Source organism: Lithobates pipiens, unplaced genomic scaffold (genome assembly GCF_037356315.1).
Source record: "Lithobates pipiens isolate NorthernLeopardFrog02 unplaced genomic scaffold, aLitPip1_a1.2 Scaffold_18, whole genome shotgun sequence".
Lineage (NCBI taxonomy): Eukaryota > Metazoa > Chordata > Amphibia > Anura > Ranidae > Lithobates > Lithobates pipiens.
The window spans coordinates 464,658,981-464,681,373 of record NW_027507758.1 but is presented as its reverse complement, the minus strand read 5'-3'; the positions used below and the strand labels follow the sequence as shown (position 1 = coordinate 464,681,373).

The 22,393-nt window shown below is 42.9% G+C and overlaps 1 protein-coding gene across 3 annotated transcripts in view; it reads right to left on the bottom strand.

Moving 5' to 3' along the window:
• Nucleotides 1–22,393, bottom strand: part of SLC25A36 (solute carrier family 25 member 36) — a 92,986-nt gene that overhangs the window by 9,973 nt on the left and 60,620 nt on the right. For all 3 annotated transcript variants that reach the window (XM_077488278.1, XM_077488277.1, XM_077488279.1), the window contains exons 4-5: nt 19,326–19,426; nt 4,254–4,320 (exon numbers count right to left, since the gene is read on the bottom strand). In XM_077488278.1, coding sequence (XP_077344404.1) covers nt 4,254–4,320; nt 19,326–19,426 — 168 coding nt within the window. The remainder of the gene's footprint in view (nt 1–4,253; nt 4,321–19,325; nt 19,427–22,393) is intronic.

The following is a 22,393-nucleotide window of genomic DNA, read 5'->3' as shown; positions in this document are numbered from 1 at the left end:
CGGTAAGGGACCTGCTGAGTTGTGGGGCGACAGTACCAGTTCCAGAGGTTCTACTACAATCTGTTTGTAGTCCCCAAAAAGGAAGGGGTATGTCCAATCTTGGATCTGAAAGCCCTCAATTACTTTGTAAAAATACAGAGGTTCAGAATGGAATCAGTTCGCTCAGTAGTCGCTGCACTCCATCAAGGGGACTCCCTGGCGTCTTTAGACATCCAGGATGCATACCTGCACATAGCCATATGCCTTTGGTATCAGAAATTTCTGCGATTTGCAGTTGGGGAAGCCCACTACCAGTTTGTGGCTCTCCCTTTTGGCTTGGCACTAGCCCCCAAGTCTTTACCAAGATATTGGCTCCTGTTTTGGAGTTGCTGCGACAACGAGGGATCGCGATCTTAGGTTACCTAGAAGATCTCCTGAGAGCATCTTCTGCCTCAGAATTAGAGGAGGATGTGGCGATCACCATGCAGACCCTGCAGGAATTTGGGTGGCTGTTGAACCTAAAAAAAGTCAGTGATCGTACTGACTCAGCGCTTGGAGTACCTAGGCTTACTACTGGACTTCATGGAAGCGAGATTTTTTTTCTCCCTTCAGACAAGCTGCAGACTCTCAGAGCCGTGGTAAAACTGCTGATGAACCACAAGTGGCCGTCGCTACACTTCTGCATGCGAGTCCTGGGTGGCCTCCGAGGCAGTACCGTATGCCCAGTTTCACACCAGAGTCTTGCAGAAGGAGATCTTGACAAAATGGGACAAATATCCATTATCCCTGGATCGGCAGATTCAGGTGAGCCAGTCGGTCAGGGACTCCCTGCTCTGGTTGGTTGAGATCCCCGGCACTTCGGTCTGGGAAGTCGTTCCTACCTCTGAATTGGACAGTGATCACAACGGACACCAGCCTAACCGGCTGGGGTGGAGTAATGTAGGTTCAGTCGACCCAGGGCCTCTGGTTGGAGGAGGAATCCAAGTTGCTGATCAATCTGGGGGTCTTTCGGATTCGGTGATTCAGACTACGTTGAGAGCACGCAAATCTTCTTGGAAGATATATCATCGTACCTGGAAGGCCTACATCTCCATGTGCGAGCAGAAAGGATGGCGTCCGCGCTCCTATTCTATATCCAGGATCCTGCTATTTTTACAGCGAGGAGTAGACCAGAAATTGGCTTTAAGCAACATTAAAAAGGACAAATATCAGCTTTGGCGGTCTGTCTTTTTTCAGCGACCCCTGGCTTCTCACTCCTTAGTGAGCATGTTTGTTCAGGGGGTCCGACATGTAGTTCCCCCCGGTGCGTCCACCGTTACCCCCGTGGGATCTGAACCTGGTGTTATCGGCGCTTCAAAAACCGCCATTTGAAAATATCAGAGAGATCCCTCGGTTGACTCTTTCCCAGAAAGTGGTTTTCCTAGTGGCCATTACATCGGCCAGGAGGGTTTTGTAACTGGCAGCCTTGTCATGCAAATCACCCTATCTGGTTATCTACGAGGATATGGTGGTGTTGAGTCCGCAACCTTCTTTTACACCGAAGGTGGTTTTGGCGTTCCACATCAATGAAGACATTGTGTTACCATCTCTGTATCCTAAACGGACACATCCTAAAGAGGTGGCCCTCCATTTCCTGGACGTGGTCCGGGCTCGGAGGGTGTATTTGTCTTCTACGGCTCCCTTTTGGAAGTCAGACTCCTTGTTTGTTTCAGTGGATGGTCCGAAAAAAGGCATAGCGGTCTCGTCGGCCACCATTTCCAGGTGGATCAGACAGATTGTAGTACAGGCCTACACCTTAAAGGGGCAGGTGCCCCTCTTTCCGGTCACGGTCCACTCGACCTGGTAGTCTGCTCACACCTTTACAAAATTCAACAAGGTAGATGTCAGTGCATCGGCTGATGCCTGCAAAGTTTTGCAGGCGGACGTTTTTTGTTTTTTTGGCGAAAAACAGTTACTTTTAAAGTAAATGCACTGTTGCATTTGTTACCACAAGTTTTTGAGGCGGTTTGTAAGGTAGTGACTCCCCGATTGAGGAGCACTCTGTTTTTGTGTGGGTAAAAGTTCTATGTTGTTCCCACACTCTGTTTTTGTGGGTGAAGTATTATACTGTTTCCCACATGCCATTGTGGGTGAAGTTTTTTATGCAGTTTCCCACCCCTCGTTTTGTCACTGCTTGGGGACTTCCCGATGGTCTAAGAAAGGAGCTGTCAGTCGGTGAACTTAAGGAGAAAATAGGATTTTTTGTACTCACCGTAAAATCCTTTTCTCTGTAGTTCAATTGACTGACACAGCACCCTCCCCTCCTATTTTTTAACGTTATACTGCTTGTTGACGTACTGAGGCTGCAGGAGGCAGGCTGGGGGGTTGTTACCCAAGGGACCGACCCTTGGGTGGAACTAGAAAGTTCTGGTTTTGTTGTACATGTTAATGTGTTCTGCCCTGTCCTCTCCTGAAGGTGGCGTAACAACCCGATGGTCTAAGAAGGGAGCTCTGTCAGTCTCTGAAAAAGGATTTTACGGTGAGTACAAAAAAGCCTATTATTTTTTTCAAACGCTTCTAAAAACACAAACACGGCTAATGGTGGCATGTAAATGCGGCAAAGTGGCCATTTTAAAACGTGGGTTACAATCTGTCAAGTTAAATCGCTTAGGAGAGGTTTTAAAAATGTCCCAGGTACATGAAGCCTTACTGAAGCAGCAAATATCTTTACTGTTGCACCCAGTCTGTGACTGTATAAAAACTATTTACAGAGGCCCTCAGCAGTGGCCAGAGCCATAAAAAAATATGTAGGATTGGACTCCAAGTAAACAGCAAAATACACTGTGGAAATACATATTTCAGCTGCTTTACCTACAAAACGATAAGTAATTTTTCAAGACAGATCCAGAACCTCTCTAAAGGCTACATTGTAGTTAATCAAAGTATCCAGGTCCAAGAGCCACCCCGGTTTTCGTGTTGAGGTTATCTCGGAGCTCTGCCACGCTATAAGCACGCTTGAGCAAAAAGGAACAGAACCTTGATTAGTTTAGATCAGTGAATTCTGACCTATGACCCTTTGCCTGCTTTTAACTGGCCCTTGGGGAATTATTCATGCCGCTGACAATGGGGCACCATTTTTCCACTAAAACCAAATTACGAAGCACTATTGCTCCCAGTGACACCAATAATGGAGTGCCATTTCTCCCACCGACACCAACAATGGAGCACTATTGCTTCCACTGACACCAAGGATGGAGCACTATTCCTCCCAGTTACACCAATGATGGAGAACTATTCCTTACAGTGGCAAACTATACCTCCCACTGACACCAATGATGGAGTACTATTACAGCACCAGTGATGGGACACTATTCCTTCTATTGATACCAAGATGGTGCAACCATTACCTCCCCTAATATAAATGATGGAACACTCTTTGCTCCCAATGACACCAGGATATTCTCTTTTCCCACTGGCCACAGTCCCCCTAAACTTTGAAGGAAAGTAAACTGGCCCTTTGTTTATAAAGTTGTGAGACCCATGGTTTAGATTACAGACCCTAACCACAATGCCACCTTCCTTCATATTCAGATGGACTGTACACACTGTCTAGCCCTGTGGAGGCAGGGACAGTGGGTAGATTATGCATCGGAGCTCCATTTTGGACCTGTTTTTTTTTTTCTAAATCTCTGCATCAGCATAAGAAGCATAGCGACAGGATCCCTAATCATTGTGGATAATTTAAAACAATGTATCCACACCGAATGTTTGGTTGACTTTTAGAAAAACAACAACCTAGACACTGCACAACAGCAGAGAACTGGGCTCAGCTTTCATAAGTTCAGTTCATCATTGGGCCTCAGACACTGGACATTGTGCTAACTTTCCAAGGCTCATTTCCTCCTGGCAGCATAGCTTTTACAGAAAAATGTGCAAAAAAATGTCACTTGTAAACTTGTGTAATGTGTTTAGACACGTCAAGCGATTGGGCATTCATTTCATTGGCCAGGATAAAAATTGTGTAATGTGACTGCACAGGGGCAGTGGACAGCGGGTAGATTATGCATTTGAGCTCCATTTTGGACCTGTTTTTTCTTTTCTAAATCTCCACATCAGCAAGAAGCATAGCGACAGGCTCCCCACTCATTGTGGATCATTTAAAACAATGTAACCACACCGAATGTTTGGTTGCCTTTTAGAAACAACAACTTAAACACTGAACAGGAGAGAACTGACTGAACTGCAGCACTTTGGTTATGGAGCTGCAAATCTATTTTGCCTAAAAACAATCTTACCTTGCATCTAACTGTAGTCGTGTTTTAATAAGCCAGATGGGATTAGTGGCCGTTATTGCAGTGAAACCTAAATAAATAAAATAGAAACTTATTATATAGCATAAAAACAAGATCGTAAGAGAATGTATATGTCATGCTCTAGACTGCATAATAATTTTGCTATTTTTCAGGAAAATATATGGTATATATGAGGGTCACAATTTAGTAGAAATTAAAAATTGCTAATACAAAATTTTACTAAATCCCATTTCAAAACCCCACCACCCCATGTTATGGCACATGCTAATCATTATACCTAACTAAATCAGGGTCAATGTATTATCTACAGAATTAACATATAAGGGTTAGTTAAAGAATGTGAACTCAGAAGCTAATGCTCTAAACTCTATATGACGTGGCATAAAAAGGCTACTTTGGCTCTTAAGATTTTAATGCTATTTAAGGCACTAAAACAAAAATGAAAATCAAGAACACTCTTATTCATACTAAAATTATCTGACAACAAGAGACCTTTAGGTTTAAGAAAAATCTAATCTAGATTTATTAGTTTCTAAAAGGAAAATATATTAAATGCAGATCAAGATTCTAAGAGGTCTAGTGAACATATTAAAAAATCATAAGAAAGTTGGTCCTACAGCTGTTTACACAGCACTCATGCTCTGCCTGTCCAATACAGAATTAGGAAGAGGTACAACAGCATAAAAGATGGAACAGCAAAATGGTTTGTATGTGGTTACTTTTCGAAATGGGGCTGGAGAAATGCAGGAGGCCCAGTTCTTTAAAAAGAGTATGGTGTTTTACATGCAGTGTTTGGAGAGATGGAGAAGAAAACGAGACACTCAAATGGACAAAGCATTTCAATCAGATTCCCATCTTTCACATGTAAAAAACAAACAAAAAAATCCCACAATAGCAACATGCACACACACATTTACACTTGTACATGCATACAGAAAAATATGTTGCAAGCCAGATGACTTGGCCCAATAGGATGTTCTTGTAAGCTTTTGTTCGTTATTGCTCATCAGGTTGGTTATTGTAACAGTTTTTAATGTGAACCTGATCTCAAAATTGAAGATTTTTTTTTATATGTTATAGGGAACATTGAAACACGTTAATCATGCACAATTAGTACCCTAAAAATATATACCGCTTGTCTTTCATTTCTCCTGAAAAATAGCAGTGTGTTTTCTTTACATGTGAGGGAGGCACTTGGGTGTCTGAAGCCTTATATTTGCAGCGTGAGAGCCAAGGTACTGCAGCCTCTGACTGCTAGCGTTTCGATATTTGACGAGGTCACTACTGTGCTGCTCACCAATCTCTTTGCTGGACGCTCCCACATGGGGAAGCAAAACCCTGAATATTCCAAGATGTCCACCTTTAGAGAGAAACAGATCAAAAGTAGGGAGACAGCAGGCAATAATGGTGACTAGTCCTTTGTACTCCGCCTGCCTTTTCTGGGCTCAGCTTTCATAAGTTCAGTTCATCATTGGGCCTCAGACACTGGCCATTGTGCTAACTTTCCAAGGCTCATTTCCTTCTGGCAGCATAGCTTTTACAGAAAAATATGCTTGTCACTTGTAAACTTGTGTAATGTGTTTAGACATGTCAAGCGATTGGGCATTCATTTCATTGGCCAGGATAAAAATGTATTCTGCCCAAGCTCTAAACACATCTAGGCATGTTTACACATGTTTAGGAATGTCAAGTGTTTAATGATAAAACCCTGCTGCTCCTGGACACACTGGCTGTGTTTCTTTATCGGTCTCTAAACGCCTACGGAGTGAATGGACACATAAGCCAAATATGCAGGTGTAGTGGCTGGGGGATAAAAAAAAAAAAAAAAAAAACACACACACACCAAATCCCCCACATTTTCAGCCTTTTTAAAAAAAAAAAAAAAAAAAAAAAAAAAAAAAAACAGTAGTGATTAAATACCACCAAAAGAAAGCTGTCTCAAAAAAACATAAACCACACAATTAAGAAAAAAAAAGTTTGGCTACAGCGTTGCATGACCACGCAATTGTCAAAGTGCGACTGCACTGAAAGTTGAAAAAGTGGCCTGGGCAGGAAGGGGGTAGAAGTGCCCAGTAGGCAAGTAGTTAAAGATGGTATCCGAAGAACCAAAATAAACTGTTGCCCAAAATCAACCAGATTCTTCCCTTGGGGGCTTAAGGGAAGAAAAGGAAAGATGTTACCGTGAAACAAACTGAAACCACAAATTTTTCCAGGAGCTACACAACTAGGGTGCACAGCGTGCAGCGATGCCTAGAAAACTATGAATTAACTTTCATTAGTTTAACTTCCCTATACACAACCAATACTTAGTTAAGGTTAATCTATACCAGCCAGAGCACAGTTTAAGGTTATTAAATAGTCTACAAAAAAAAAAAAAAAAAAAAAAACAACATTTACATCTTCCGCCTAAGGCCTTATCAATACAGGGCGATTATATCCATGCCCGTGTTTTACCGGCTTGGGGATGCACAAGTGTTGCCCGCATCCCTGTGCTGGCAGTTCCATATTTTGTATCGCCCCAAGTTAAGACCTAACAGGATACAATAATTAAAAAATAAAATAAAAAATGACCTTTGAGGAAAAGCACTTTAATATAACTGCTGAATAAATGGATACAATTGAGAGATTTACGCACAGTGCATTCTCACTATGTTTGCTTTGCTGTGTTGTCCGATTTCATTCAAGATGTGTGTGTTGCACAATGACTTTGTTCTGTAGTGCTAGGCAGAGATTGTATGTTTGTGGACTTGGCTTGGCTTCCAGCAGGATTGTGCTCAGAACACACAAACATTATCTCAATAGCATCCCAAGTTGGCAGACTGAATGATAGGGACAATGTGCATGACCTATTTCGAGGAAACTTATCAGCCAGATGTAGATAAAAATGGCAAACATTTGTAAATCTACATTGTATTTATTCCTTCAGACCACCTTTCACTATTTTTTTTTATTTTTTTTAAGAAGATCCTTCACATTTTTAAATTTTATGTTGCAGTCTCATACCACAGCTGTTTAAATTCATTGTTGTAATCATTACTTTTACACTCAGTGTCCCACAATGACAAAGTGAAAACCTAATTTTAAAAATGTCTGAATTTCCTAAAAAAAAAAAAATATAAAATAAAACACTGAAGATATTACATGTACTTAAAGAGGAGGTCCAGGCTCCCTCAGAAAATTTTAAAAAGTCAGCAGCTACAAATACTGCAGACTTTTAATATTAGAAAACTTACCTGTCATGGGATCCTGCAGTGTCTTCACCCCAGTTGATCTGTCAATTAGATCTCAGGTGCTGCTACTGCCATTGCTTGCAAGGAAAGCCTTGTGGCTTCATAAGCGGTGTTCTATCAAGAAGTGTCCGGGAGAAACAGCGCATGCACCATATGGAACAGCACAGCAGCTGAGTTTACAAACAGCTATTGTGTCGGGGAGATAGCGCCTGTGCACAATAGCTGATGGAAGAAATTTTTCTTTCAGATTGTGCCTCGCTCTGGCAAGGCATGTTCATGTCGGGGAGGGGCAATTAGCACATGATGGGGGTGGATTATTCAATGATGGGCAGTGCTGCAAAACACATGCACTATCCGTCAGAACACCAGTTCCCCATTGCGCAGGTGCAAAATGCACTGTGCTTTGTGAGTGGCCCAGAAGGGGGGTGCTAGGCTGAACTTTTGGGTGATCTCGCACAGAAGTGGGACCAGGGACCGCTCTCCCCCCCTCTTTATGGGTGTGTTACGACCACCTTTGCACACCTGTATTGGGGAATTTTCTGCCATTCTCTTTTGCAAATCCTTTCAAACTCACTCACACTGGATAGGGATGATCAGTGGACAGACATTTTTAGGTCTCTCCAGAGATGTTCAAGGCAGGGCTCTGGTTGGGCCACGTTAAGACATTAACAGAGTTGTCCCTAAGCCACATGTGTTTTGACTGGGTGCTTAGGATCGTTGTCATGTTGGAAGGTGAACCTTTGGCTCAGTCTGAGGTCCTAAGCACCCTGGAACAATTTCTTTTTTTTTTTTTTTTGAGGATATCTCTGTGCTTTGCTCCATTCAGCTTTACCTCAACCCTGACCAGTCTCCCAGTCCCTGCTTCTCAAAAACACCCCAGCACGATGCTGCCAGCACCATGCTTCACTGTTAGGATGGTATTGGGAAGGTAATGAGTGGTCCCTGGTTTCCTCCAGACAGAACGTTTAGAATTGAGACTAAACATTTCAGCCTTGGCTTAATTATAACGGAGACTCTTCCTTCCTCGGAGTTACTCGTGTACTTTTTTTTGCAAACTCCAAGTAGGCCATCATGCGTTTTGCAATCAGGAGAGGCTTCAGTATAGCCATTCTGCAGCCAGAGGGCTTCAGTGATGGTTGTTCTTTTCAAACCTTGTCCAATCTCCACACACAATCTCTGGAGCTGGGTCAGAGTGACCATCAAGCTCTTGGTCACCTCTATTACAAAGGCCCTTCTCCCCAGATCGCTCAGTTTGGTTCGGCGACTAGCTCTCGAGTCCTGGTTGTGCCAAACTTCTTCCATTTGAGAATTATGGGAGGCCACCATGCAGCAGAAATTTTGTCGTAGTCTTCCCCAACTCTGTGCCCTGCAATAATCCTGTCTGAGCTCTGCAGGCAGTTCCTTTGACCTCATGGCTTTTGCTCCGATACAGTATGCATTGTCATCTGTGAGGCCTTTTATGGAGAGGAGTGTACCTTTCCTAATCACGTCCAATTTATATAAATTTACCACAGGTGAGCTCCAGTCAAGGTGTAGAAACATCTCAGCAATAATCAAAAGTAATGGGAAGCACTTGAGCTAAAATTTCAAGTGTTGTCGCAAAGGGTCTGAATACTCGTGCCAATATGATATTTCAGTTTTTCCTTTTTCATACATTTCTAAAATTCTGTTTTCACTTTGTCATTATGGGGTACAGAGTGTAAATTAACGATGGGGGGAAAAAAAATAAAAAATCCTTTGAATGAGCCAAGACCCTCATTTGGAAAATATTTTCCACATCCTCACATGGGCACAAGACATGAGGCTTGAGAAATTAGTGATAAAAGAAAATATAAATATAGAAGAAAGTCAGGCCAGGTAAATTCATAAAAATTAGGGAAAAAATTAAGCCAAATAATGGACACTTTCATGAATGCAGCCAGTGGTGAAGTACACCCTACTACAGGTAGACTAGTGACATGCTATGTATAGATTAAGTGTGTATACATTCACGCACACATACACAACTCATAGTCTCCATATCTGCAGAGGGTTTGTAGAAAAAATAAATAAATCTGTTTCTCCTAAACACAGCAGAGTACAGCACATCACTCCTGGTTTGTTCCCCATTAAAAAAAAAAAAAAAAAAAAAAAAATTACAATTCCAATGTGCGGTTCTTACGCTTTTGGCTGCAGAGAGAAGCCGGGTCAAGTACTCACGAGGTTTAACTTAGTCCATATTTCAGCAGGACGAGACCTGCAGGAGGCGAGCATGAGATGACACAATCTCGCGCCTTTCACAGTGGAAATGTACAGTAAATGCCTAAAATAGACACAGGCTTTTCTGTATCGTAACAACAAGCAGAGGTCCACAAGATTGCGTACCAATGAAACCCACGGAAAGGATTTCACAAAATAAAATATAATACTTACAGATGAAAAACAAATTACTGCACATTGCTAAAAATAACAAAATAGATTTAAAAATATAAAGAAATGTATACTCAATATAAGTGGGATTACATAAATACCATAATAAAAAAATAATAAAAAATAATATGAACTAATAAAGTGTTCAAAAACAAAAAAAAATAAAAAAAATCATCTTGTAGCGTTCTATGTGAATACTTTGCAAAGTATATTTTAAAGAAACATGCTAAAACATGTGCAAACTTTAATATATAAAAATTAACAAAAAAAAAAAGAAAAAAAGGAGACAATAAATTATACTTACCAAATGCAAACATTAAGTTTTAGTCTACTGAATGTACGTATTGCCACTAAAACAGAAGCCATGTCAATTCTTGTATGTTATTGCAAGACACAAAGTTTCCAGGATAATGAAAAATTTCACAGCCGCTACTGACCACTCCATACATGACCCTCCTCCCATATTCCCATATAATTAGAACCAGCACCTAAACAAGGGTCCCACTGCTGTGTACAATTTCCTTGCAAGACTGAGGTCTTACAGAATGATGTAACAGCACAAAGAGTTCCATCCAATTGAAGTTCTTGAGCTACAATATCAAGTTTTACCCAAAGGTTCTCTATCCCAGGAATGTGACGTTGATGCATTTGTAGTACTCCACAGTATTATTACACAGATAGGCAAGAAGCGGTTGTGAAACTGCCCATTAGTTAAACTCTGGACAATCCTGAACAAACTACCAGCCTACAAGGTTTGGCTTGTCATGACCAACTTGGAAACCTAGGAGGAGGCCTGCACTTTCATAGCGAATACTGTTCTACAAATTCACACCCGAGTTCAATTTTAAGAATGGGATATTCTCATAAGGGCTAGGTACTGATAAATCCTATGGAGAGGATTTACTAAAATTGGAGACTGCAAAATCTGGTGCAGATGTGGATGGTAGCCAATCAGCTTCTAACCTCAGTTTGTAGAATTATGCTTAGATTAAAAAACCCAATGAAGCCGATTTGGCTTTTAGGCTCCTTTCACACTGGTACGACTGATACGACTTTGCAGTCCCAAATCATAGGACAAGTTGCTACCCATGATTTCCAATGACTACCATTCATATTAGTACTTCTTCAAGTCGTGCAGACTTCAAAAAGTAGTCCCTGCACAATTTCAGTCCGACTTTGATCCTACTTCAAACCATTGAATATCACTGAAGTCGGATCAAAGTCGGATTGGAGTCTTAACTGATCCAACTTTGGCATGCGACGTGCACTGATGATCTTGAAGGGGAACTCCACGGCAAATAAAAAAAAAAAAAAAAGCCATGGGTTCTCCCTCCGAGAGGATACAAGGCCCTTCAGTCTGGCAGCGTGGGGGTCTGCCCCAAATCCATACCAGACCCTTATCCAAGCACACAGCCTGGCAGGTCAGGAAAGGGGGTGGGATGAGCGAGCGCACCCACCCCCTCCTGAACCGTATCAGGCCGCATGCCCTCAACATGGGGGGGTTGTGGTTTGAGGCAGGGGGGTTCTGCACCCCCGCCCCTCCCCAAGCACCTTGTCCCCATGTTGATGAGAACAAGGGCCTCTTACCGACAACCCTGGTCATTGGTTTTTGGGGTCTGCAGCCGTGGGGCTTATCAGAATCCCAGATCCCAGTCCCGTCACCCTATGTGAATGAGTATGGGATTATACCCCTAACCATTCAACTAAAAATAAAAAGTATCAAAAATAAAACACATCACACATGTCTTTAAAGTAATTTTTTTTAAGCAGCTCTGTCGTCTCTTCTGCCTCCACAGCTGAAGTCTTCTGCCTCTGCTGGTTCTTCTCCACTATCTTCTCTGCTGCCTTCCCCCTTTTTGCTTCTTCCAATGTTGACTCAGCGCTTTCTCCCGCTCTAATTCCAGGTGTGCGGAGTGCCACTCCTTATATTGGCATGGGGCAGAGTCACTGCATGGTGCAGGTCATGATGGGCGGTAACATCATAAGGGACGGGCCTCTGGCGACCCCATCCCATGCCAATACAAGAGGAAAAAAAAAAAAAAAACGGTGTGGGCGTTCCCCTTAAAATCCATAACAGACTTCAGGGCCTGGTATGCTCTTGGAGGGGGAACCCATGCTTTTATTTTTTTTACATTGTGGGTGGAGTTCCCCCTAAAGATTTATACCAGACAGTGCCTGGTATTGTCGGGGATCAAAGTCAGATTTGAAGTCGGACTTAAAGTCACAGGACAAAGTCGGTTCCACAGATGTACGTTTGTTTTGTCGAAAATTGCTGCAAAAATCGTAGGACTCTGAAGTTGCACAAGTGTGAAAGGGACCTCATGCAGAGCTGTACAAGATTTGGCACGCTCCATTTTTAGTAAATCAATCCCTATAGGTCAATAAACTCCAAAAAAAAAAAAAAAAAAAAAAAAAAAAAAAAAAAAAAAAAAAAAAAAAAAAAAACCTTGTAGCATGCAAAATCTTCGACAAGCCAATGATGTCAGCATCAACTCATTGTGGAAGTCGGTGAGAAACAAGCAATGCTTTAAGACATCCTCATTTTGAAGCTCCAACCTAATGCTGACCATAAACAGAAGTTATTCATAATTACATTTATGTGTCAAACAATGATTGTCACTGAAAAACCAAAAAGATTATTGCTGGTTAAAATCCATCTGAATTGAATGATTCAATTGAGTCAATCGTTGATTAAGCTTATGGCCTACACTGTGCTGTATGGCAAACACAGGTGGATTAGTCATTAGTAAAATAACCAGATTAGCTCAAGCTTAAGTACAAAAACAGTTGCAGTTCATATTCTAGGAAAAAGGTAGTAGTTTTCCTTTTTTACTGCATCTATGTTTGTACTGTAATTCATCTGAGAATCAAACATAATTGTTCCACCTGTGCTTCAGGCTGGGTTCACACTGCAGCGATGCGGGAATGCCGCGAATACGCAGCGGGTTCCCACATCGCATGCCTCCCGCCGGCAGTTCACACTGCCCTATGCCTAACTGCTGGGAGTGTCAGTGAAACGTTAATGACACCCCCAGATCAGTTCGCATATCGCAGTGCGATCTGCAAACTCGGACAGGAATCGGATCGCATGGTGTGAACACCCATGCGATCCGATTCTGCTGCGGACCAAAAAAAGGGTCCTGTGCGAGTTTGGGGCGGGGGCGATGCGAATTTAGCCATACTGTCTGTATGGCTGAACTCGCATCGCACAGAGATCGGATGTGATTTGCACTGCAGTACGAATCACATCCGGTTCTCGTAGCCGCAGCAGTGTGGACCCAGCCTCAATTTGGCCATCAACTCTGACACTTTATTTCCAAAGCCTCCTTAATAGGCAAAGTTACAGTTTAGGAAACTAAAGGTTTATAAACTGACCTTATATCAAATGAAGAAAAAAAAAAAAGTCCTACACTGATCACACAATGTAAATAGTAAAAAGCCAATGCAGAGGAAAAAAAATAAAAAAATTAAAAGGCTGGCTGCTATGGGGACGTTAGTATAGTTTTAAAAGCCCCATTTACAGAATAGGTAAGTGAATTAAAATCCGTGTCCGTGTGTGTGTGTGTCCGTGTGTGTGTGTGTCCGTGTGTGTGTGTGTGTCCGTGTGTGTGTGTGTGTCCGTGTGTGTGTGTGTGTGTCCGTGTGTGTGTGTGTGTCCGTGTGTCCGTGTGTGTGTGTGTGTCCGTGTGTCCGTGTGTGTGTGTGTGTGTCCGTGTGTGTGTGTGTGTCCGTGTGTGTGTGTGTGTGTCCGTGTGTGTGTGTGTGTGTCCGTGTGTGTGTGTGTGTGTCCGTGTGTGTGTGTGTCCGTGTGTGTGTGTGTGTGTGTGTGTGTCCGTGTGTGTGTGTGTCCGTGTGTGTGTGTGTGTGTGTGTGTGTCCGTGTGTGTGTGTGTCAGCAATTGCCTCAAACTTCTGACTGGCTGCTATGAATTAGGCTGCCCATACATGTTCAATTTACCTTAAACTATGCAGTGCAAGGGCCTGCCTAAATGGATACTATTGAAAGTGGTTTAGTTTTGACCTCATATGTTTTTGATAAATCAAAGGCCCCTTTCACACATGCACACCGTTCATTTCATCAGTTTATTCATGCCAAAACAGATGAAATAATAGGATTTTTATAACAGCTTACCTGTAAAATCCTTTTCTTGAAGTACATTACAGGACACAGAGCAACATAGTAATAACTATGTGGGTATATAGCCACCTTTAGGTAATGGACACTGGCACACCCAAAACAGGAAGTTGCCTCCCCATATAATCCCTCCCACACAGGGAGCACCTCAGTTTTGTAGCAAAGCAATATACGTATATCCCACAGAGGGGAGGGATTTCTGTGTCCCATGATGTACTTCGAGAAAAGGATTTTACAGGTAAGCCATTATAAAAATTCTATTTTCTTTATCGTACATCACGGGACACAGCTCAGTATAGTAAGAACTATGTGGGGTGTCCCAAAGCAATGCCATTTGAGGGGAGGGAGGCACATATAAAGCAGGGCACCATCAGACTTGAGGCCCTATACTGAAACCTGCAGCACACTGTGCCCAAAGGCGGTATCCTCATGCCTTTTCACATCCATCTGATGGAACCTAGTGAATGTATGGACTAAAGACCAGGTTGTGGCCTTGCAGATCTGAGCCATGGAGGCTTGGTGATGCACTACCCAAGAAGCACCAACTGCTCTGGTTGAGTGTGCTTTGATCTTAAAAGGGTGGAATCCTCTTTCAAACCATAAGCCTGAATGATAATTTGCTGAACCAATCTAGAAATAGTAGTTTTTGATGCTGCCTGTCCTTTCTTAGGACCGTCTGGCAGAACAAACAAAACATCCGTTTTCCGAATCTGAGTAGTTGCCTTTAAATAGACTTTAATTGCCCTCACTACATCAAGGGAATGTAGTGACTTCTCTAGCACAGAATGAGGTTCTGGAAAGGTAGGATAATATCCTGGTTCAGATGAAAATCTGACACCACTTTAGGCAAAAAAAGACTGGATGAGGCCGCAACGCCACTTTATCTTTGTGAATAATTAAGTACGGCTCTTTACATCAAAGAACAGCCAATTCTGATACCCTTATTGCATATCGCAATCAGAAACACTAATTTCCTTGTCAAAAGGACTAGGGGAATAGATCTCATCGGCTCAAATGGCTGTTTTTGCAACACTGACAAAACTAAGTTCAGATCCCAATGACATAATGGGGATCTAACTGGCGGATTAAGTAAAGTCACCCCCTGTATAAAAGTCCTGACCAAGGAATGAGAAGCGAGTGTTCTCTGAAACAATACCGATAAAGCCGAAAGCTTAAGTACTTAAGGCCAGCTTCATCTCTACTCCTAATTGCAGAAAAGTCAGAATTCTGCCTATGACATACTACCGAGGATGCTACCCTTTGGATTCAAACCAGGAAACATATGCCCTCCACACTATAATATAGGACTCTGGAAGCTGGTTTCCTTACATCAGGATAGACACCACTGACCCTGAAAGACCCAGATTCTTCAGAATATGGGTTTGAATAGCCAAACAGTTAAATTGAGCATTTGTAAGGTAGGGTGGAATACTGGTCCCTGCGAGAGAAGGTCTGGATGTGGCGGAAGGATCCATCGGTCCCCTGCTGCCAACCTTATGATCTCTGCATACCAAGATCTTCTGGGCCATGCCGGGCTACTAGGATCAGCGGCTTCCCTTCCTCCTTGATCCTGCGAAGAGGCCGTGGTAGCAGCTGAACGGGAAGAAATGCATAAATCAATGAAAACTGATCTTAAGAAGTTACCAATGCATCTGTCCCCAAACCTCTTGTCCCAGACACAAAGTTGTCTACTTTCCTGTTGAACCTGGATGCCAATAGATCTGCGTCTGGGATTCCCCATCTTTGGCATATAGCCAGGAAGATGTCAGGGTGCAGGGGCCATGCTGCTGGCGACTTAAAAAGTCTGCATGCCAATTCTCTATTCCCTGAAAACTGCCAATAGGCAGGGTACATGCTTTTCTGCCCAGGCCAGGATATAGTTCACCTCCCTTTGGGCTGCATGACTCCTGGTGCCCCCCTGGTGATTGCCACAGCAGTGGCTTATATCATTGTCGGATTGGATCCCGACAGGACAATTCAGCAACCTGAACGTCCAGACCTCCAGAGCCAAGCGTGCTGCCCAAATCCCTAGAATGTTGATGGGCAAGGTTTTCTTGGATGTGAACCATTTTCCTTGTACAGACTTCTTCCAGGACTGCTCCCCAACCCGAAAGGCTGGCATTTGTTACCACCTTCCAGGTAACTGGTATGAAGGACTTCCCCTTCTGCAGATTGTTGGTTATGCACCACCAACTAAGGCTCTAACGTACCTTTGGAGTCGGATGCAATGGGAAATCCAGAGCTTGGACCTTTTTGTTCCAAGCCATTAGGATACTGTTTTCAAACAGTCTGAAATGAAACTGGGCATAAGGAGCAGCTTCGAATGAGGCCACCATCTTCCTCAACAACCTCATGCAAAGGCGAATGGAGGGACTCTTTGACCTGACCACCTGAACCAGATCACTTATAGCGCTGATTTTTGCCTGAGGCAAACACACTTTTCTGGGCTGTGTCTATGATCCGACCCAAGTACCCCAGCCTTCTTAGTGGCTTTAAGGATGATTTCTCTAGGTTGAGAACCTAACCTAGGTATTCCAGGCAGTTGACTGTGCTGACCACACTTTGGTCCAAGAAGGCTACTGACCGGTCTATTAGTAACAAGTCGTCTAGGTATGCTATAATTGTTATGGCCAGAGCTCTTAGTTTGGCCAGAACCTTTGTAAAAACTCAAGGCTACAAACTGAAAATGGTGCCCATCTACCTCTAATTGAAGACATTTTTGGTGCGTGGGAAAAATAGGCTCATGCAGATTTGCATCCTTGATGTCAATTGACACCAGAAGTTCCCCTCCTTGTAGGAAGGAAACTACTGACCGGATATAGCGGATATTCAGAATCTGATTTAGACCTTTGAGGTCTAGGATGGGCCGGACATCGCCATTTGGTTTTGGCACTGTGAAGAGGTTTCAGCAAAACCCCAACCCCTGCTCCTCCACAGGGATCTCCATGATCACCCCTTGCGATAACAGTTGGTCTAATACCAGGAATAGGGATTGCTTTTTCCCTGGATCTTTGGGAATGTTTGACCTCAGATAACGAGGTGATGGAAACTCTAGTTTGTAACCTAGAGCTATTGTGGAGATGACCAAGCTGTCCTGCTGTACTGCAGAAGTCTTCCCCCCACCCTGGAGAGCGGGGGCCATAGAATTCAGCTTTGCAGGTTTCCTCCCCCAAGACTTCTTTTGTCCCTGGGCACTTCCTTGAGCTCTACCTCTTGAACCTGAAGCCGGAGAACGTTGCGAACGCCTGGAGGCAGTTGCCCCTGGCCCTGGAGAGGAAGCTCATTTAAACGAGGAACGCTCATTCTTTCGTTTAACTGGTAACAAGATACTTTTCCCCACCACTTTAAATCTTTTGGATGTATTTATCCAAGTCATCTCCAAAGAGCCGTTCCCCCGTGAAACGGAAACCTAGCCAAGAGTTTTTTGCATGGCGCCTCGGCTGACCAGTTTTTCAGCCACAAGATCCTATGCATATGCACCAATAGAAGCATAAGGCAAGAAGCCTGATGAATAGAATCTTTAATGGCATCAATTGCAAAACAACACGCCCTAGGCAGTTTGGCCAAGTCCCAGGCCTGCTGAATGGGAATTTCTCAGAGACCTGCTTCAGTTGGTCTTTTAGGGATGGGCAGATGCCTACTGCCGCAACAGCAGGTTGAGTTACTGCACCTGCCATAGAAAAAGAAGTCTTCAGTAAAGACTCTAGCCTTTTATTTGTTGGATCCCTGAACATCTGAGCATTGTCTACAGGACAAGTCAGGATTTTATTCACAAAGGAGATATGGAATACTCCATTTCCTGGTAAATTTCTCTTCCATAGGATAGAGAGTTGAAATTTTTTTTAGGAGGGAGAAAATGCCTATCTGGGTGATCCCAGTCAGCATACATGAGCTGTTCCAGCAATGGAGGAACAGGAAAGGCGTGAAGAGCCTGCGGGGGTTTTAGTGAACCTAGTGAAGACATGGGCCTTTCGGCTGGCTCTCAAGGGCAACTTGAATTCAGAGTGGACCATTTCAGTAAGGGATTGCACTAGCAATTTCTCAGATTGCAAGGCTGAAAAAGGTTCTTCTACAGTTGATTCTTCCGAAGAGGAATCATTAGACTGCCCCTCTTCCTGGTCCCGAGGGTAAATCATCCTCCTCCGGCCACTGCTGCTCTTTTGACCGGGGGTCCGGAGCAGGGGGAGGGAGCACTATCGCGTTTCCTTCAACTCTGGGAAGAGGATGCGATTAAAGCAGCCAACCTCTGTTCTAACCCAACCAGAGCTGAGGATAAGGTGTCCTCTAACAAACAGGGGATGGAAGATTGGAAACAGCTGCTGCACCAGAGAAAACCAACGGCTCATCCTGGCCAGCCACCTCTGGTCTGTCCGGAGAGGAAGGTACTATGGAGGCATAGCCAGACTCAATTCACCTACCAGCCTTGAGCTAAGCCACGCCCCTCATCCCACCCCTGGGAAAGCCTCTGTTAATTCCAAATGAGGTTCTCGCTTGCGCGTACATATAGAGTCTCGCTGGGGGGTGGGGGTGAACAGGGAGGTGTGAAAAGGAAGGAAGCCATCCCAAGCCATGGAGGAAGGAAGCCAGACTGCCTGAGCATGGTTTTTCAGGGAAGATACTGTGCTATGGGAAGACCCCAGCAATCCCCCTGCCCTTTATCCATAGTGGCTATGATCATCCTGGGAGTGAATCCCTTGAGGAGGTATGCAAAAAGTCCTTTTTTTTTTGCAGACACAGCAGCGTACACAGAGGGACATGGCTATTGTAGAGATAACCCTTTTTTCATCCATCAATAGATGGATGAAAAAAAACAAAAACAAAAAAAAACACACACAGCATGTGTGAAAGGGGCCTAAAGGAAAACTGTACAAAAAGAATTGGACATGTATGGCCAGCCTTCCTACTTTCTCCACATTAATTAATAAGCTGCTCAAGGCAGAATGGCTGAAACAGGTGTCATTCTTCTGTTGTGTGTACATTGTAGACGTAAAGAATATAAATAAGAGACACACATAGAGAAAGTTATCCTAACTATATCTAAAAGTGAGTTAAGTGGGACTGTACTGACCACCTTATGCTGCATTTAGGGCAGGATTTTCTTTGGTTGGATAGACTAGAACAGGATTACCTGATCCATAAAATTGTTTTTAATATGAATAAGAGACTAGGGTGGATTAAACAAAATATTTCAATAGGGTGAAATTCTAAACAGTAAGAAAATCTGGATGTTAGTGTACAAGCATGTCCTTAACTGGCATCCACAAGAGCTGCTGATATTTACCTGCTGCCCCAGCAGAGACCATGTGTACCTGCGTAGAATCTGCGGCAAACACATGGTTCAGCCTTTCCTTGCAGCTCGAGTATGCTGCAAAGTAGATGGCCCTGCAAGAATGGGAAAAAAAAAAAAAAAAAAAAAACACATGTAAAATCAGGCCTCTGCTTAACACATTCACTAAACTCACGTTTAACCACTTGCCTACTGGACACTTAAACCCCCCCCTCCCCCGACCAGACCAATTTTCAGCTTTCAGTGCTCTCACTTAGAGAATGACAATTACTCAGTCATGTAATACTGTACCCAAATTAGTTTTTTGTCTTTTCATACAAATAGAGCTTTCTTTTGGTGGTATTTGATTACCTCTGGGTTTTTATTTTTTGCTCTATAAATGAAAAAACACCAAATTTTGGAGAAAAAAAAAAAAAAAAAAAACACAACACTTCTTAGTTTCTGTGATAACATTTTGCAAATGATTAATTCTTCATAAATTTTGGCCACAATTTATACTGCTGCATATCTTTGGTAAAAAATAACCCAAATTAGTGGACATTATTTGGTCTTTGTGAAAGTTAGAGAGTCTACAAGCTGTGGTGCAAATCCTAAACAAAATGTATCACACCTGATGTACTGGTGGCCCATCTCATTTCTTGCGACCCGAACAAGCCAGGAAAGTACAAATAAAACCCCCCCCCCAAATTCCCCCTTTTTTGAAAGTAGACATTCCAAGGTATTTAGTAAGATGCACTGTGAGGTTTTTGATACTGTAATTTTTTTTCCCCACAATTCTTTGCAAAATGGATTTTGTTTTCTTTTTTTCCCCCCCCACAAAATTGTTATAGGTTATTTCTCTCACATGGCATGTGTATACTACAAATGACACCCCAAAATACATTCTCCTACTCCTAAGTATTACGATACCACATGTGTGGGACTTTTTCACAGCCTAGCCACTTAGAGGGGCCCAACATGCAGGGAGCGTCATCATGTGTTCTAGGAGCATAAATTAGACATCTAACTTGTTGACTACCTATTACACTTTTGAAGGCCCTGGAGCACCAGGACAATGATACGGATGTGGCACTGATGACAGATGGCACTGGCAGGTACTGTTTTTGCATTTTTTTTTTTTTGTGTGTCTACACCCACACTGCAGCAAGAAGCTCTCCCTCCTCACACGCGGCCTCTGTGTGAGGAGGGAGAGCCGGCAATGAGAGATGATCTCATGTTTACATACAAAAACAGATTTTCCCTTGTATAGGCGATTTGCTCCATTGTATTGTATAATTTGTTGTGGCATATATACATTTTTATATGGTTTTATATCAATGTAATAAAATAAAACTGTTCTTACTTTAACTTACGGTTGTACGTGCCTTTAATGTCCACCACCAGGGGTCCTTCTGTTTTTGTAGTTCCATATTGGATGTGGCACAACAATGTTACACAGCATTGCCGTTCTATACCTTATTGTATATGTTTACATATGAGATCATTTCTCATTGGACACTTCGATTGAGTACCAAATGGCTGCTGTGATTGGCCATTTAACCAGATCTCTGACTGGCTGTGTCCAAGGGACGCGGCAAACACAGAATTTCCCTGATGAATTCGCGCGGCGGCACGCAGAGGGGGGAAGTAAAAAGGAGGACGTCCAGAGACACCCTCCTGGCAATTGGGCGCTGCGCTGTAACCGTCTTTCGGCTATAGCGCAGACGCCTAGTGGTTAAACAGCTGCAAAAAAGCAAATAGTTTGAAAACTGGAACTAAACTGGAGCTTTTGTATAGCTGGAACCAACAAGAATACTTGCTTTATTTTCCTGCAGAAAGCAAGATGGAACCTTGTCTGGCTGCTTTGAGCTTTACTCATACTAGAGTTTTCAGATCCCATACCTACAGCACTATGTGGTACTGCAAAAAGCAACGATTTGTTAAAAAAAAAAAAAAAAAAAAAGAAGGATTTGCTTGTTGTTCTCTTGTAGAGTTGTGGTGGGAAAAGGACTTCGGCATCAAAGGTTAGTTCTACCCCTTGATTTTAATGTGGTTTTGCCGTCTTAATGTTTTTGTCTTTTTTTCCCCCACCTCATTCCCTGCATGTAAAAAAAACAAACAAAGAAAAAAACCACTATCTGACCTAGCCTCCATCTATAAAACACCTGGCCCCACTGTGCCTAAACACTTACCTGGCTCCAGGAGTGGGGTCAATGCACACAGCCTGGCTCAAGACCGTGCATGCACTGGTGCCTCTTTAGTGTCTGGCTACACCCAGAGCTGGGAGAAGCCAATAGCAATGGTGGTGGTTGTCAGAGGGTGCCTTCTGCGTAATATCACTGCACACAGTAGGCAAGTATAACTGACATTTTTTTTCGACTTTGGTATCACTTTAAAGGCCTATAAGGCAAGACTTTGCGATAGTTTTACAAGATTACACTAAGCACCATTGCGTATAGGGTTAACCTATAGAATGATGAGAAAGGGGCATTCATCTAAAAAAAAAATATTTTATTTGGGCGACGATTAGTTGGTGAAATGCTAATGCTGTCCTATGCTAACCTCAGAAAATCCCCACATTTATTTTTAGTCTAAGGGCTCATGCACACAGACAAAGCGGGCCATTCAACAAGAAAAACTACTTTATTTCTGTGCCTGGGACTCACAGGTGTCCTTGTACAAATAAGTGCTGTTTAATACAGATCTAAGTATATACATTCATACAGGTAGGGGTGTACAACCCTGGACACAGAAGTCTGCATAAGCCCTATTACATATATGAACATTTTCTCCCACAATGCCTGTTTTTACCTCAGTTTTAGCCATGACCTCCTCTTTGCCAAACAAATCTGTAAATTGTGTACCAGGAATGATGAGCAACACTTTCAATCTTAGTAGTGTCTACTGAAATAATTTTAGAATGATGCCAACTGTGCATATATCATCTAATTTTGGATTCTCTATAGAGTAGCATTTTACCTGCATGAAGAGGGGTTAATCATTTCATCACAGGCCTGTTATACTTTGGTTTTATATGTTCACATGTACTGTAGCTCATTATTTGCTCTTTGTGAACTCTAGTA